The 13,270-nt window shown below is 47.3% G+C and overlaps 1 protein-coding gene across 1 annotated transcript in view; it reads right to left on the minus strand.

Moving 5' to 3' along the window:
* Nucleotides 1-13,270, minus strand: part of RFC2 (replication factor C subunit 2) — a 39,740-nt gene that overhangs the window by 9,946 nt on the left and 16,524 nt on the right. The window contains exons 5-9 of the mRNA XM_082246815.1: nt 2,575-2,676; nt 2,281-2,381; nt 2,034-2,191; nt 1,649-1,714; nt 1,485-1,565 (exon numbers count right to left, since the gene is read on the minus strand). Of these exons, the coding sequence (XP_082102941.1) occupies nt 1,485-1,565; nt 1,649-1,714; nt 2,034-2,191; nt 2,281-2,381; nt 2,575-2,676 (508 nt within the window). The remainder of the gene's footprint in view (nt 1-1,484; nt 1,566-1,648; nt 1,715-2,033; nt 2,192-2,280; nt 2,382-2,574; nt 2,677-13,270) is intronic.

Here is a 13,270-nt window from a genome sequence, read left to right on the forward strand (position 1 = left end):
CACAATCTTGCCCGAGCCTGGAACGGTTCTGCAACGTCAGACTTCAGCCCGCTTCAGGACTTACATATGTGTTCACATGCATGAGCACAGGGGAAGGGCACTTTCAAATCATAAAAAAACATTATTTTAATTTTACACAGTCCCCTTTCCCCCCCGAACTTCATTGCTATCACATGGGACGAACAACATTCTTTGCGATAGCATGGGCTGTGGCAGGTACTCTGGCCTCCAATGCAGCCGATCAAACACAGATTGGTAACAGGCTAGTAAACTAAGAATCGATACAGGAAAGGAACTAAATCCTTGTCACTTCCAGTTTCTGACGTCACAGAGCGGGAGGAACAACGTCCATTCCTCTCTCTGTTCACTCCACTCCAGAGTTTGCTGCCGGCCTGAGTAGTCCCAGGCTCTCGTGTAGGATTGGGGACCCCCTTCTGCCACCTAGAAGATTGTATAGCTACACAAATCACTTCTACAAGTGAAGTGATTAATCACCACTGGGCTTTTTACTTTTATTATTTAAACGTTAGTTTTGGTTATAACATTTTGCAAATAATCCTTTTAGGTCAAAATGTATTCGGCTACATTTCTTTTGTAAAAACAACCCAAATCAATGTATATTATTTAGTCTGCGTGAAAGTTTTTGTCTACAAACTATGGTATATACATTTGAAGATTGATCAGTCCTGTTGTACCGACGGTGTCTCATTTCTTGAGGTCCTAAAATGCATGTACAAATACCCCCTTTTTTGAAAGTAGACAACCCAAAAGGTATTTAGTAAGGGGCATGGGGATTTTCCCAAAGTTGTAATATTTTGTCACTTTTTTTTTTGTAAAATTAGGCAAAAAACAACATTTCTCACAAATTTTTATTACACACTGTCACCAGAGCATTAGAGTCACCACAGTGACACTGTACAGCTCTAGAAAGTGATTTTTTTTTTACACCAATTGCTTATTACAGTGATGATCACTGAATAAGCAATAATTTTTACACCGGGAATGTCATCCATTCATGTGCAATAGTGTACTATTAAGATAGTGGTCATTGACCACAGCCATCACATGGTACAGGCCCGTTATTGGCCTTGTGATCACTGTGACCAATCACAATAGTACACAACGGCTATGATGGACAAGCCATGGTTTACAACTTACATGTGATCTCTGTGATTGGTTACAGCACTCATACGGTACCAGTGCCACGCATAGCTGCCCAGTACAGCACTCACACGGTACCAGTGCCACGCATAGCTGCCCAGTACAACGATCTGTGTTGTACCAGACACAGCGGGTCACAGATCATACACGAGACATGCGAGTGGGAGGATGTCATGTGACATCCACCCAGGATAACAGAGCACCCCGCCCAGCCGTATTACTACAACAGGCTGGACAGGAAGTGGTTAATTAAGTTTTGTGTTTGCATGTGTAGCACTGCCCAATGTAATCAACTGGTTAAGTAAAATTTCTAGAATACAAACCTTGTATGCTTCATCAATGTTTGCATTTACACAGTGCTGTAACATTTCTTTCACCAACAGTGGATGTGGTTCATCACAAACCTGAAAGATAAGATACCAATTTAGAGGCAGGCTACTACAGTACTAGCACAAACTGACAGCACTGAACAAAATAACACACTTGCCTTAAACACATTCGTACTGTCCACAAACCCAAAGCCAGCATGTGTAGACTGCACGTTATTCAAAGCCTGGAGGGAAAGGAAAAAAAAAAAAGGCAAAGGGGGTGTCAAAAGCAAGGGTGCATTTTCAAATATAAAAACTAATTAGACTGGCATGGGTCCTCTTCTAAAAAAAGGTACACCTTTAGAAAATGAAAAAATATTACAGAGAAATGCCCCAATGCCCCTAAGGCAGCTCAAAGAAACTAGTACATCCCATGTATATTCTACCAGACCTCACAAATAGTTCTTCCTTCACTCTGATAATAAAGCTGAATTGCAGATTTATGAGGAGAATGATGGAGAGAAAGATCAAAATATCAACACATTTTCAAAGTCCAGCAACTACCTGTCTCATATCTCCTTGTGCTGTAAACACGATTGCTTCAAGACCATCATCTGTGCATTGAACATTCTCCCTCTCTACGATGGTCATTAGCCTTGCAAGAACCTGTGAATCAGTAAGCTTTGTATAGCGAAGCACAGCACATCGAGATTGGATGGGTTCTGGGAAAAAAAAAAATAGAGATCGGGGGTCCTTGAACCAAGCGAGGACAAGATCTAGCCACTGAATGCAGAAAATAGACTGGACTTACCTATAATTTTATCAGAGGCATTGCAAGCCAAAGCAAATCGCGTGGTCTTGGAATAGATCTCCATAGTTCTTCTTAAAGCTTGTTGAGCTCCATCGGTCATGCTGCAAAATGTGAAAATAGAACATTAAAAAGTACACTTGTATTCCTACTAGTGAGAGATTGACAACAGCCTGCACTAACGCCATAAATAAATTCACTGCAAACTAGCTTACCTATTAGTGAAATGAGACTGGAATTGTGACTTTTGAAAATGAGGAATAAAAGTTTCATAAGATGGCATTAAAAGGTAATCACCTGTCTGCTTCATCCAGTATTATGATCTTATGCCGACCTTTTGGAAGTGTAACCTTTTGCTGTGCAAACATTTTGATCTTGTTTCTCACCACATCAATGCCTCTAAGAAAAAACATATTGGTATAAAAAGAGGCAATTTGCAAAAGAGAAAAAAAAAAAAAAAAAAAACACACACGTATTTAAATGAAAACAGAAACGTTTTATGGAAAAATTTAAATTAGTAGACATTTGGGGGTGGGGGTGGAGGGCGCACACTAAGAAAAAATGGATTTTTGTAAGAACTTACCGTAAAATCCTTTTCTCTTAAGCTCATTGACAGACGTAGTCTTCTTGATTCTCAAGAGCTGGGTTATGTTGTCTCCGCAGGAATAGGACTAGGCAGAATGACAAAACGTTCTGGCTCCACCCTAGGGGCAGTCCCTGAGGGTATATCCTCCCTCTCTCTGCTACAGGGAATCAGTTCTGTTTAAAGCAGTACAGAGAATTTAACCCAACCCAACTCAATGATAGAGGGGCGGGTACTACGTCTGTCAATGAGCTTAAGAGAAAAGGATTTTACGGTAAGTTCTTACAAAAATCCATTTTTCTCTATCGCTCATTGACAGACGTAGTCTTCTTGATTCTCAAGAGCTGGGACATCCAGAAGCAGTGCCACAAATGAGGGGTGGGATTGACAAAATCAAATCCAATCTAGAAGGCCCAACCGGTGCCAAACTAGAAGTTTTAAAGGCTCATTATAAAACAAAGAATGAGGCTAAAGAAAACATTTTCCAACGGAAAAAAACCCTCGAGGTAGACCACTGGTCTCCTCAAATTGCGGCCTGCAAAACCTTGCGGCCAAATGAGGCATCAGACGATGCCATTACATCAACTTTATAATGTTTAGAGAAGGTATGCACCGACGACCAGGTAGCCGCCTTGCACACCTGGACCACTGACGCCTGATGGCGAAAGGCCCATGACGCACTAAGTGCCCGAGTGGAGTGCGCCTTAACAGGGAACGGGGGCTCCCGACCCTTAATAGAATAAGCCTGCACTACCGTCTGTCTGATCCATCAGGAAATGGTCGCGGCAGATGCAGGCAACCCCTTTTTGGGTCCATCTGGGATCACAAAAAGTGAATCCGTCTTGCGAAACGAGTCTGTCGTTTTCAAGTATACCCTGATCGCCCGGACCACATCCAAGGAGTGCAAAGCAAATTCCCGAGGATGACTGGGCTTAGGACACAGGGAAGGTAATACAATTTCTTCATTCAGATGAAATTCTGAAACCACTTTTGGTAGGAAGGATGGATTCGGACGAAGAACCACCTTATCTCTATGAACCACCAGATATGCCAATAGCCAGGCCGTTAAAGCCAGCGATCGTAAAGCAGGATGGAAGATCGGTCCCTGAGACAGTAGATCCTCCCTGAGAGGAAGTCTCCACGGGACGTCCGCCACCAGTCTGACCATGTCGGCGTACCAAGCTCGACGAGGCCAGTCCGGAGCTACCAGGATTACTGGGATTCCTTCCTCCTCTACCCTGCGAAGAAGTCTTGGCAGTAACGCGAGAGGAGGGAAGGCATATATTAGCTGGTATTGCCCCCACGGGGCGATCAGTGCGTCTGCGGTTTCTGCTAGAGGATCGCGGGAGCGAGCCACGAATCTCTGAACTTTCCTGTTGAATCGTGATGCCAACAGATCCACATCCGGGGTGCCCCACCGTAGGCACAACTGGTGGAAAACGTCTGGATGGAGGGACCATTCCCCCTGATCCAGGGTCTGACGGCTGAGATAATCTGCCTGCCAATTCTCCACCCCCGGAATGAACACCGCAGAGATTGCTGGAACAAATCGTTCCGCCCAGCGAAGAATGTAAGCCACTTCTTTGGCCGCTCGGACACTCTTGGTGCCCCCCTGATGATTGACATAAGCCACGGCCGTGGCATTGTCCGACTGGATCCGAACCGGGCTGCCCTGGAGCTGCTCGGTCCAGTGAATCAGACAAAGTCTGATCGCTCTCAGTTCCAATACATTTATCGGTAACCTGGATTCTTCCGGGGACCAAAGTCCCTGGACAGATAACTGACCAAGAATTCCTCCCCATCCGGATAGACTGGCATCCGTGGTCACTATCGTCCAATATATTGGCAGAAATGACTTTCCCTGGCTGAGCATTGGAGACCGAAGCCACCAAACCAGAGACTCTCTGGTCTGTTTGCTCAATCGTATCAGATTGTCCAGGGATTCGGGATTCCGATTCCATCTGAGAAGAATCTCTTGCTGAAGAATTCGGGTATGGGACTGGGCAAATGGGACTGCTTCGAATGAAGCCACCATCAACCCCAGAACCCTCATGCACGTCCGAAGGGAAGACCAGCTGTTGGACAGTAACAACTGGACTGCTGATTGAATCTTTCGAAGTTTCCCTACCGGAAGGAAAACTCTCGTCCTGACTGTGTCTAGAATTAGACCCAGATATTCGAGCCTCTGGGTGGGAACCAGAAATGACTTTTGCTGGTTCACCAGCCACCCGAATTCCTGTAAAGAAATCATAGTAATTTCTATGTTTTGTAGCAAGGTCTGAGGAGACTCTGCATGAAGCAGAAGATCGTCTAGGTAACCTAGAATCGATATACCTCTTTGGCGCAGAAGTGCCAACATTGGGGCCAACACCTTTGTGAAAACCCGCGGAGCCGTGGCGAGACCGAAAGGTAACGCCACAAACTGATAGTGGTTCTCCTCTACGGAAAAGCGTAGAAAACGCTGATGTCCTGCGAAAATGGGAATGTGAAGATAGGCGTCCTTGATGTCTATGGACGCTAGGACATCCCCTGGATGCAGGAAGGCTGCTACCGTGCGAATGGACTCCATTCTGAATCTTCTTATGTTGACGAAAGAATTGAGTGCTCTTAAGTCCAGAATTGGACGCACTTTGCCCTCTTTCCTGGGTATTGTAAACAGGTTTGAATAAAACCCTTGAAACCGTTCTGTCCAAGGAACGTGGACTACCACTCCTTGTTGTAGTAAATCTGTGACTGCTCTCCGCAGATCTTCTAAACGATCTGCGGATAGACGGATATTGGAAGGGAAGAATCGCGCCGGTGGGAGAGATCGAAACTCGATCTTGTACCCTGACCTTATGACTTCGCAAACCCATTTGTCCGGGATTCTGGAAAGCCATGGATCCGGGAACCGGCGAAGACGTCCCCCCACCCCAGTTATGGGTGGGGGCGCACCTTCAGGCTTTGGATGGTTTATCTTCAGGTCTGGAGGGGGCGGGCTTTTGCTTGCCCGACCAACGACCCCTGACGCCTCCTGCAGGAGCTTTGGAGGACTTAGTTTTTTCACCCGCTGGACGAAAAAACCTCTTGTGAGCAGAAAAAGAAGGCCCTCGTCTTTGACGAGTTCCTCTACCTTTAAAATTTTGCGGTAAAAAGGTGCTTTTTCCACCGGTGAGATCCTTAATGATCTCATCTAAGTTGGCTCCAAATAGACGCTCTCCTGAAAAAATGGATTTTTGTAAAATCTTACCGTAAAATCCTTTTCTCTTAGCTCATCGACAGACGTAGTCCTCGGTGATACACCACCTTCGGGTTATGTTACCTCCGCAGGAGCAGGACTAGACAGGAAATTAAAAAGCTCTGGCCACACCCTAGGGGCAGTCCCAGAGGGTATATCCTCTCTCTCTCTGCCTCAGCAAATCAGTTATGTGAAAAAGCAGTGCTTAGAGAATTTAACCCAACCCAACTCCAAAACAGAGGGGCGGGGACTACGTCTGTCGATGAGCTAAGAGAAAAGGATTTTACGGTAAGATTTTACAAAAATCCATTTTTCTCTAGCGCTCATCGACAGACGTAGTCCTCGGTGATACACCACCTTCGGGACGTCCCAGAGCAGTATCACAACTGAGGGGTGGGAAAATGGAAATCAAATCCCAATCTAGAAGGCCCAACCGGTGCCAACTAGAAGTTTACAATGCTCATCCTTAATGATGAGACTCAACCAAAAAAAAAAGAGAAAACAATTTATTTTTTTTTTTTCAAACAGAAAAAAACCCTCGAGGTAGACCACCGGTCTCCTCAAATTGCGGCCTGCAAAACCTTGCGGCCAAATGAGGCATCCGCCGATGCCGTCACCTCAATTTTATAGAATTTTGTAAAGGTATGTACCGACGACCAGGTGGCCGCCTTACATACCTGGACCACTGACGCCTGATGGCGAAAGGCCCAGGAAGTACTGAGCGCTCGAGTGGTGTGCGCCCTAACAGGGAACGGAGGACTCTGACCCTTAATAGAATAAGCCTGTACCACCGTTTGTCTAATCCATTTGGCAATGGTCGCGGCAGATGCAGGCAAACCCTTTCTGGGGCCATCCGTGATCACAAAAGTGAATCCGTCTTACGGAATGATTCCGTAGCTTTCAGGTATACCCTGATTGCCCGAACCACATCTAAGGAATGCAACACATGTTCCCGATGATGCTTGGGCTGAGGACACAAGGAAGGTAGTACAATATCTTCATTCAGATGAAAATCTGAAACCACCTTGGGAAGAAAAGATGGCTTAGGATGAAGTACTACCTTATCCCTATGAATCACTAGGTATGGTGACTGGCATGATAATGCAGCCAGTTCTGACACCCTGCGAGCAGAAGAAATAGCCACCAAGAAGGCCACCTTCTGGGATAGAGTAAGCAAGGGAATCTCCCTGATGTTTTCAAAAGGAGGTTTCTGTAGAACCGACAAAACCAAATTAAGATCCCAGGGCGGTAAGGGCGCGCGGACTGGAGGAGCCAGGTGCCGCACCCCCTGGATGAAATTCCGCACCAAGGATTTGGTAGCTAAAGGCTTCTGAAAGAAGATTGCTAATGCTGAAACTTGACCCTTGATGGTGCTCAAGGCTAGCTTCTGCTCAACCCCTTGTTGCAAAAAAGCCAATATTCGAGTCACCGAATAGGTACGTGGAGGAAATCCTAAAGATTCGCACCACGCAATATAAGTCTTCCATGTGTGATAATAGACTTTGCTGGAAGTCGCTTTCCTTGCTTTAATAAGGGTAGGAATGACTGAAGTAGACAAACCTCTGTCCTTCAGTACTTACTGTAAAGCACGAAGGTAAATTGGTCCTTGAGACCACAGACACTCCCTGAGACGAAGTTCCCACGGAACGTCTGCGACTAACATGTCCAAGTCGGCCAGGCCGGCTTGAGGAGGCCAGCCTAGAATTTCTAGGACCACTGGCGCTGATTGGATCTGAACCAGGCGTCCCTAGAGCTATCTGGCCCCGACCATCCGAGAAAGTCTGGTCGTTTTCTGTTCCCACACATTTATCAGATACCTGATAGTTATCAGGAAAAGTGATCTTTTCTGGTTGAACCTCAGGGACCGAAGTCACCCGACTAGAGGCTGCTTGGCCTATCTGGTCAACCAGATCCGATTCCTGTGAGGTATCGGGACTAATCTTAGGAAAAGGTAAAGGAAAAAATCTTTTCAGGGAACGGTAACTACCGCTTCCTGTGGTACTAAAATGTTGGAAGGGAAGAATCGCACCGGTAGTAGTGGTTGATGCTCGATCTAATGTCCTGAATACCGGTGAAAACGTCCCCCCACCCTGAAACCGGGTGGGGGCGCACCTTCAGGCTGTGTACTCCTTTGCTTCGGGTTTGGCTGGGTTGGTCCCCTTCTTGAACCCTCCTGGAGGAGTCTTGCCTTTCCCGCTAGTACCAGCCGGGCGCCCTTTATGGGCGGTAAAGAAAGGTCCTCGCTTGTTGCGAGGTCCCTTAGCTTTTGCAGCCTGTGGCAAAAAAGTGCTCTTGCCCCCAGTGGCATCCTTAATGATTTCATCTAGGTTGGCTCCAAATAGACGATTCCCCTGAAAGGGGAGATTGGTCAAGGTCTTTTTGGAACCTAGGTCAGCTGACCAGCATTTTAACCACAGCACACGTCTGAGGATCACTGCTAACTTAGATGCATGCCCTAATAGGGGAGTAGTGTCCAAGGCTGCGTCACAGATAAACCGTAGCCCTTGTATGATCTGTTCCATCAAATCAGATGTCTCCTGGGGAATATCTTTTCCCCTAAGATCTTGGCGTACCATCTTCGCCCATTCCGTAAGTGTCTGGGAAACTAGACCAATAACGATTACTGGTCTAAATGCTGACCCTATCAGAGAAAAGATAGTGCGGGACTCTGCTTCTATCTTTCGATCCACCGGATCCTTAAAGGACGAAGTGTCCTCCACTGGAATAACCGTGGCTTTATTCAGCCTGGAAATAGGCGGATCCACGACTGGTGGTACCGTCCATTTCTTAATGATGGATTCCTCAAACGGATAGCGTCTAGCAATACGCTTGGAAATAGTAAAGGTACGTTTAGAATGCTCCCATTCTCCTTTAATCTGATTACCAAAACATTTAGGTACAGGAAAAGCCTTCGCCGTCTTGATGGGCTTATTAGTCCCAAAAGGCCTCTCTGTTTCAGTTGCCTCTGCTGGTAAAGCCTCAAGTTTTAAGGTTTCTTGCACTGCCACAACTAGTGCGTCCACCAATGCTTCTTCCTGAATTATAGCAAGAGAAGAAGCGTCCTCCTCACTGTCTGAGGGGGCTTTACCTGGGATAACAGCCCTTGCAGAGGAACCTGCAACTGCCGTGACCATCTCTGAATCTGAGTCAGAGGTGTCAGATGGTATAGGGGTAGGCGGGGGTCGCTTCCTTGACCCCCGTCCCTGACAGGCCGCCTCCACCCGAGCCACCATAGACTCCAAAATTGCTGTAAATGACTCTATACTCTGTGCACCGGCGGGTCCCGAGGCCCCCTCGAGGGAAACAGGTGGGGGAATATGTGTGGCAGGGTCCATAATAACTCCAGTTACTTCCTGGATAATATAATTCAAAAGTGAAGAAAAAAACTTTTTTTTTTTTTTTTTTTCTTTTCTGACCCCCAGCGCCACAAAAAAGCCCCTTAGTGTTACCTGCTTAGGGATCCCTATCGATCGAGAGAGAGAGAGATAGACCCCCAGGCTCACCACTTGATGCTCAGAGTTAAACTGCAACAGCTTACAGCGCTGTCTTGACAAACAGGAAGTCTTTTGGCTGGCTGCCCAGGAAGAAAGGAGGCGGCTCCGCCCCTCTGCACGCCTTCCGGCGCCTCCCCCAAGCTCCACGAGGTGTAGGATCACCTCAAACATGGCCGCCCCCATGCTGGAGACACGAGGCTACGCCAAAATGGCGGCTCGTGCGATCCTGCAAGAAAAAATGGCGGCGGCCTGCTGAATGTCGGTGTGCTGCACACAACACTGTCTCTGCCTGGGGATATGGCGTGGTGGGCGGTATCGGCCCCTGGCGGACCGCATGGCCGTTCGGGAGGCCTGCTAATAGCTGGAGATCTGATTTGGAAGGCAGTCTACATGTCCGTGGCTTCTGACTGGTAGGTAGCTTATACTTAACCCATAAGATTCCCAGAATGCCACAGATTACATCTTTTAAACATGTATACAATAGATTGTTAGCTCCCAAACCAAGCCTCCTGGCTTTTTGTACACAAAAAAATCACACTCAAAGTAGGAGGATCTGTGACATGTTATAGGATAGAAAGGACTCTTTCTTACCATACCGAGAGGGGCCCGTGTTCACCACAAAACCTGTCAGAGGGAAAGGGGGAACATACTACTCACCATACCGGAACCAGGCGGGCACCAACTCCTGACAGTACCCCTCTCCACCGGGGCGGGAGGGCTGTCGACCGATACGAACGCCGTGACTCATGGTCTTTGGCGTTTCAGCGAGACGTTTAACTCGCGGGTTCAGTCCTTTTAATGGGACTTTGTCGCGGCCGACCCAGCGCGGAGCTATGGCCTGCACGCGCTCGTAGGCTGAACTGGGGTGACCACCGGATCTCAACATCCAGCCCGTCGCCCAGTTCAGCTTTCTTGCTTGAAGATCTCACAGGAACACTGGAGAAAAAGCTGTCTAAAAAAATCCTTTAAGAAAAAATTCTTGCCAGGACCTAAGATCCCAGCAAGGTGTCTAGGTCCTTACTCCTAACTAGACAGAAAATAACTGATTTGCTGAGGCAGAGAGAGAGAGGATATACCCTCTGGGACTGCCCCTAGGGTGTGGCCAGAGCTTTTTAATTTCCTGTCTAGTCCTGCTCCTGCGGAGGTAACATAACCCGAAGGTGGTGTATCACCGAGGACTACGTCTGTCGATGAGCGCTAGAGAAAGGGGATATTAGCCAATGCTTTTTTGGAACCTTGGTCGGCTAACCAACCTTTTAGCCACAGTGTACGCCTGAGAACCACTGCTGAGACTGATGCTCGCGCCATTAATGGAGTGGCGTCTAACGCCGCATCACATACAAACTGTAACCCCTGTATCATTTGTTCCAACAAATCTGATACCGCCTGAGGGACTTCTTCTAAGTCCCGGCGTAACCACTTGGTCCATTCAGTTACAGCCTGCGAAACCAGACCAATAGCAATTATTGGTCTGAAAGCTGATCCAATCAAGGAAAACATGGTGCGAGACATAGCTTCTATCTTGCGATCCACTGGATCTTTAAAAGACGGAGCGTCTTCTAAAGGAATAACCGTGGCTTTATTCAATCTAGCAATGGGTGAATCCACCACAGGTGGTTCTGTCCATTTCTTAATAAGGGTTTCCTCAAACGGATAACGCCTGTCAATGCGTTTAGAAATATTAAAAGTGCGTTTTGGCAGACGCCATTCTTCTTCGATTGGATTGCCAAAACATTTGGGCAATGGAAAAACCTTCGCCATTTTGATGCGCTTTTTAGTCCCAAAAGGGATCTCAGTTTCAGCTATTTCTGATGGAATACCCTGTAACCTTAAAGTCTCTTGAACAGATACAATGAGTGCGTTTACCAACGCTTCCTCTCGGGCTATGGCGGATGCCGAAACATCCTCCTCACTGTCTGAAGAGACAGGACCCGAGACACCAATACCAGATGAAGTACCTGCAACTGCAGAAATAGGCTCAGAGTCTGAATCCGAAGTTTCAGATAATAAGGGGTTAGGCGGGGGTCGCTTTCTTGCGCCCTGTCCCTGACAAGCCACTTCCACCCGGGACACAAAAGTTTCCATAATAGCTGACAAAGATTCAATTGTCAATGGGGTGCTGGAGGATCCCGCAGACCCCTCGAGGGGATCCGGAGGAGATACATGAGTGGCAGGGTCCATGTTAATACAGGACACCTTTGCCAGCAAAAACAAAAAAACTTTTTCTTTTTTTTTTTTTTTTGTGTGTCTCCCCCTAGCGCAATAGCGCCCCTCAGAGTACCTGCTTCTCGATCCCAGAGAGAGAGAGAGAGGGACCCCCAAGGCTCACCAACCGATGCAGTGCAGTTTCCAACAAGCTTCAGTCAGCGTCTGTCTTACACAGACTGGAAGGAGCTGTTTGCTTTTTCCCGGGCAGAAGGCGTGGCTCCGCCCCCTGTGTACGCCTTCCGGCGTTCCCAGCCCTCCACGAGGTAGCTGGGCTCACAAAACATGGCCGCCCCCATAGAAGAGACATAAGACTCCAAAAACATGGCGGCCGGCGTGACCTTAGGACATACAGGCATTCGGTCTACGGCAAAATGGCGGCGGACCGCCGATATCGTCTTCCCAGCACATCCACCTGCACTCTGCTAAGAGGTGACATATGGATCTACAGAGATACACTGCACATAAGGTAGGATTATACCTCCTATGTCTGCTGTAATTTACAGTCTGCTGGGTAGAGTGTTAGCTCTTGAACCAAGTCCACTTCCCACAAACACATGCTGTATTACAAGGGGGACTTGTAAGTATCAGATATATACTGACCATATATGGAGGGGCCCATAATATATACTGCCTCATAATGAGGAAAAAAGGGAACGTTTACTCACCATACCGAACCGACAGGCACCCTCTCTTCACAATACCCTCTCCACCGAGGTGGGGGTTTGTGGACGCCTCGACTCTCTGGTACCTGGCGTCCAAGCGAGACTTTTAACTCGCAAAGTCAGTCCCTTTACTGGGACTCCGTCGCGGCCGACTCAGCGCACTGGTCTGCACGCGCTTTTAGGCAGAAACCGGGGTGACCACTGGATTTCAACATTCAGCCCGTCGCCCGGCCCCGCATACTTACTTGAATATGTCGCGGCCGACCAAGCGCAATGCCATGGTCTGCACGCGCTCGTAGGCCGGCTGGGGTGACCACAAGTGTCGCCCAGTCCGGCATTTTTGCTTGAAGATCTCACAGGAAAAAAACACTGGAGAAAACTACCTAAAAAATGTCTTTTTCTCAAAGAAAAAAAGTCTTGCCAGGACCAAAAGATCCCAGCAAGGAACTTAGGTCCTTACTCCTGACTAGACAGAAAAAAACTGATTCCCTGTAGCAGAGAGAGGGAGGATATACCCTCAGGGACTGCCCCTAGGGTGGAGCCAGAACGTTTTGTCATTCTGCCTAGTCCTACTCCTGCGGAGACAACATAACCCAGCTCTTGAGAATCAAGAAGACTACGTCTGTCAATGAGCGATAGAGAAATTGAACTTCAGTTTTAAGAAAGGAATTTTTTTTTTCGCTTTTTAAAAATGGTATTTTATACTTTCTTATAATACAAACATCTTGTGTGTATACTGTATAACATTTTGAGAGCACTGAGACAGCACAGCAGAGTTACTTGCCATTTGTTACTGCTGATGAATCACTGAGCTGTATAAATAGCTTTT

Source organism: Pelophylax lessonae, assembly GCF_965119305.1.
Source record: "Pelophylax lessonae genome assembly, chromosome: 2".
NCBI classification, from domain to species: domain Eukaryota; kingdom Metazoa; phylum Chordata; class Amphibia; order Anura; family Ranidae; genus Pelophylax; species Pelophylax lessonae.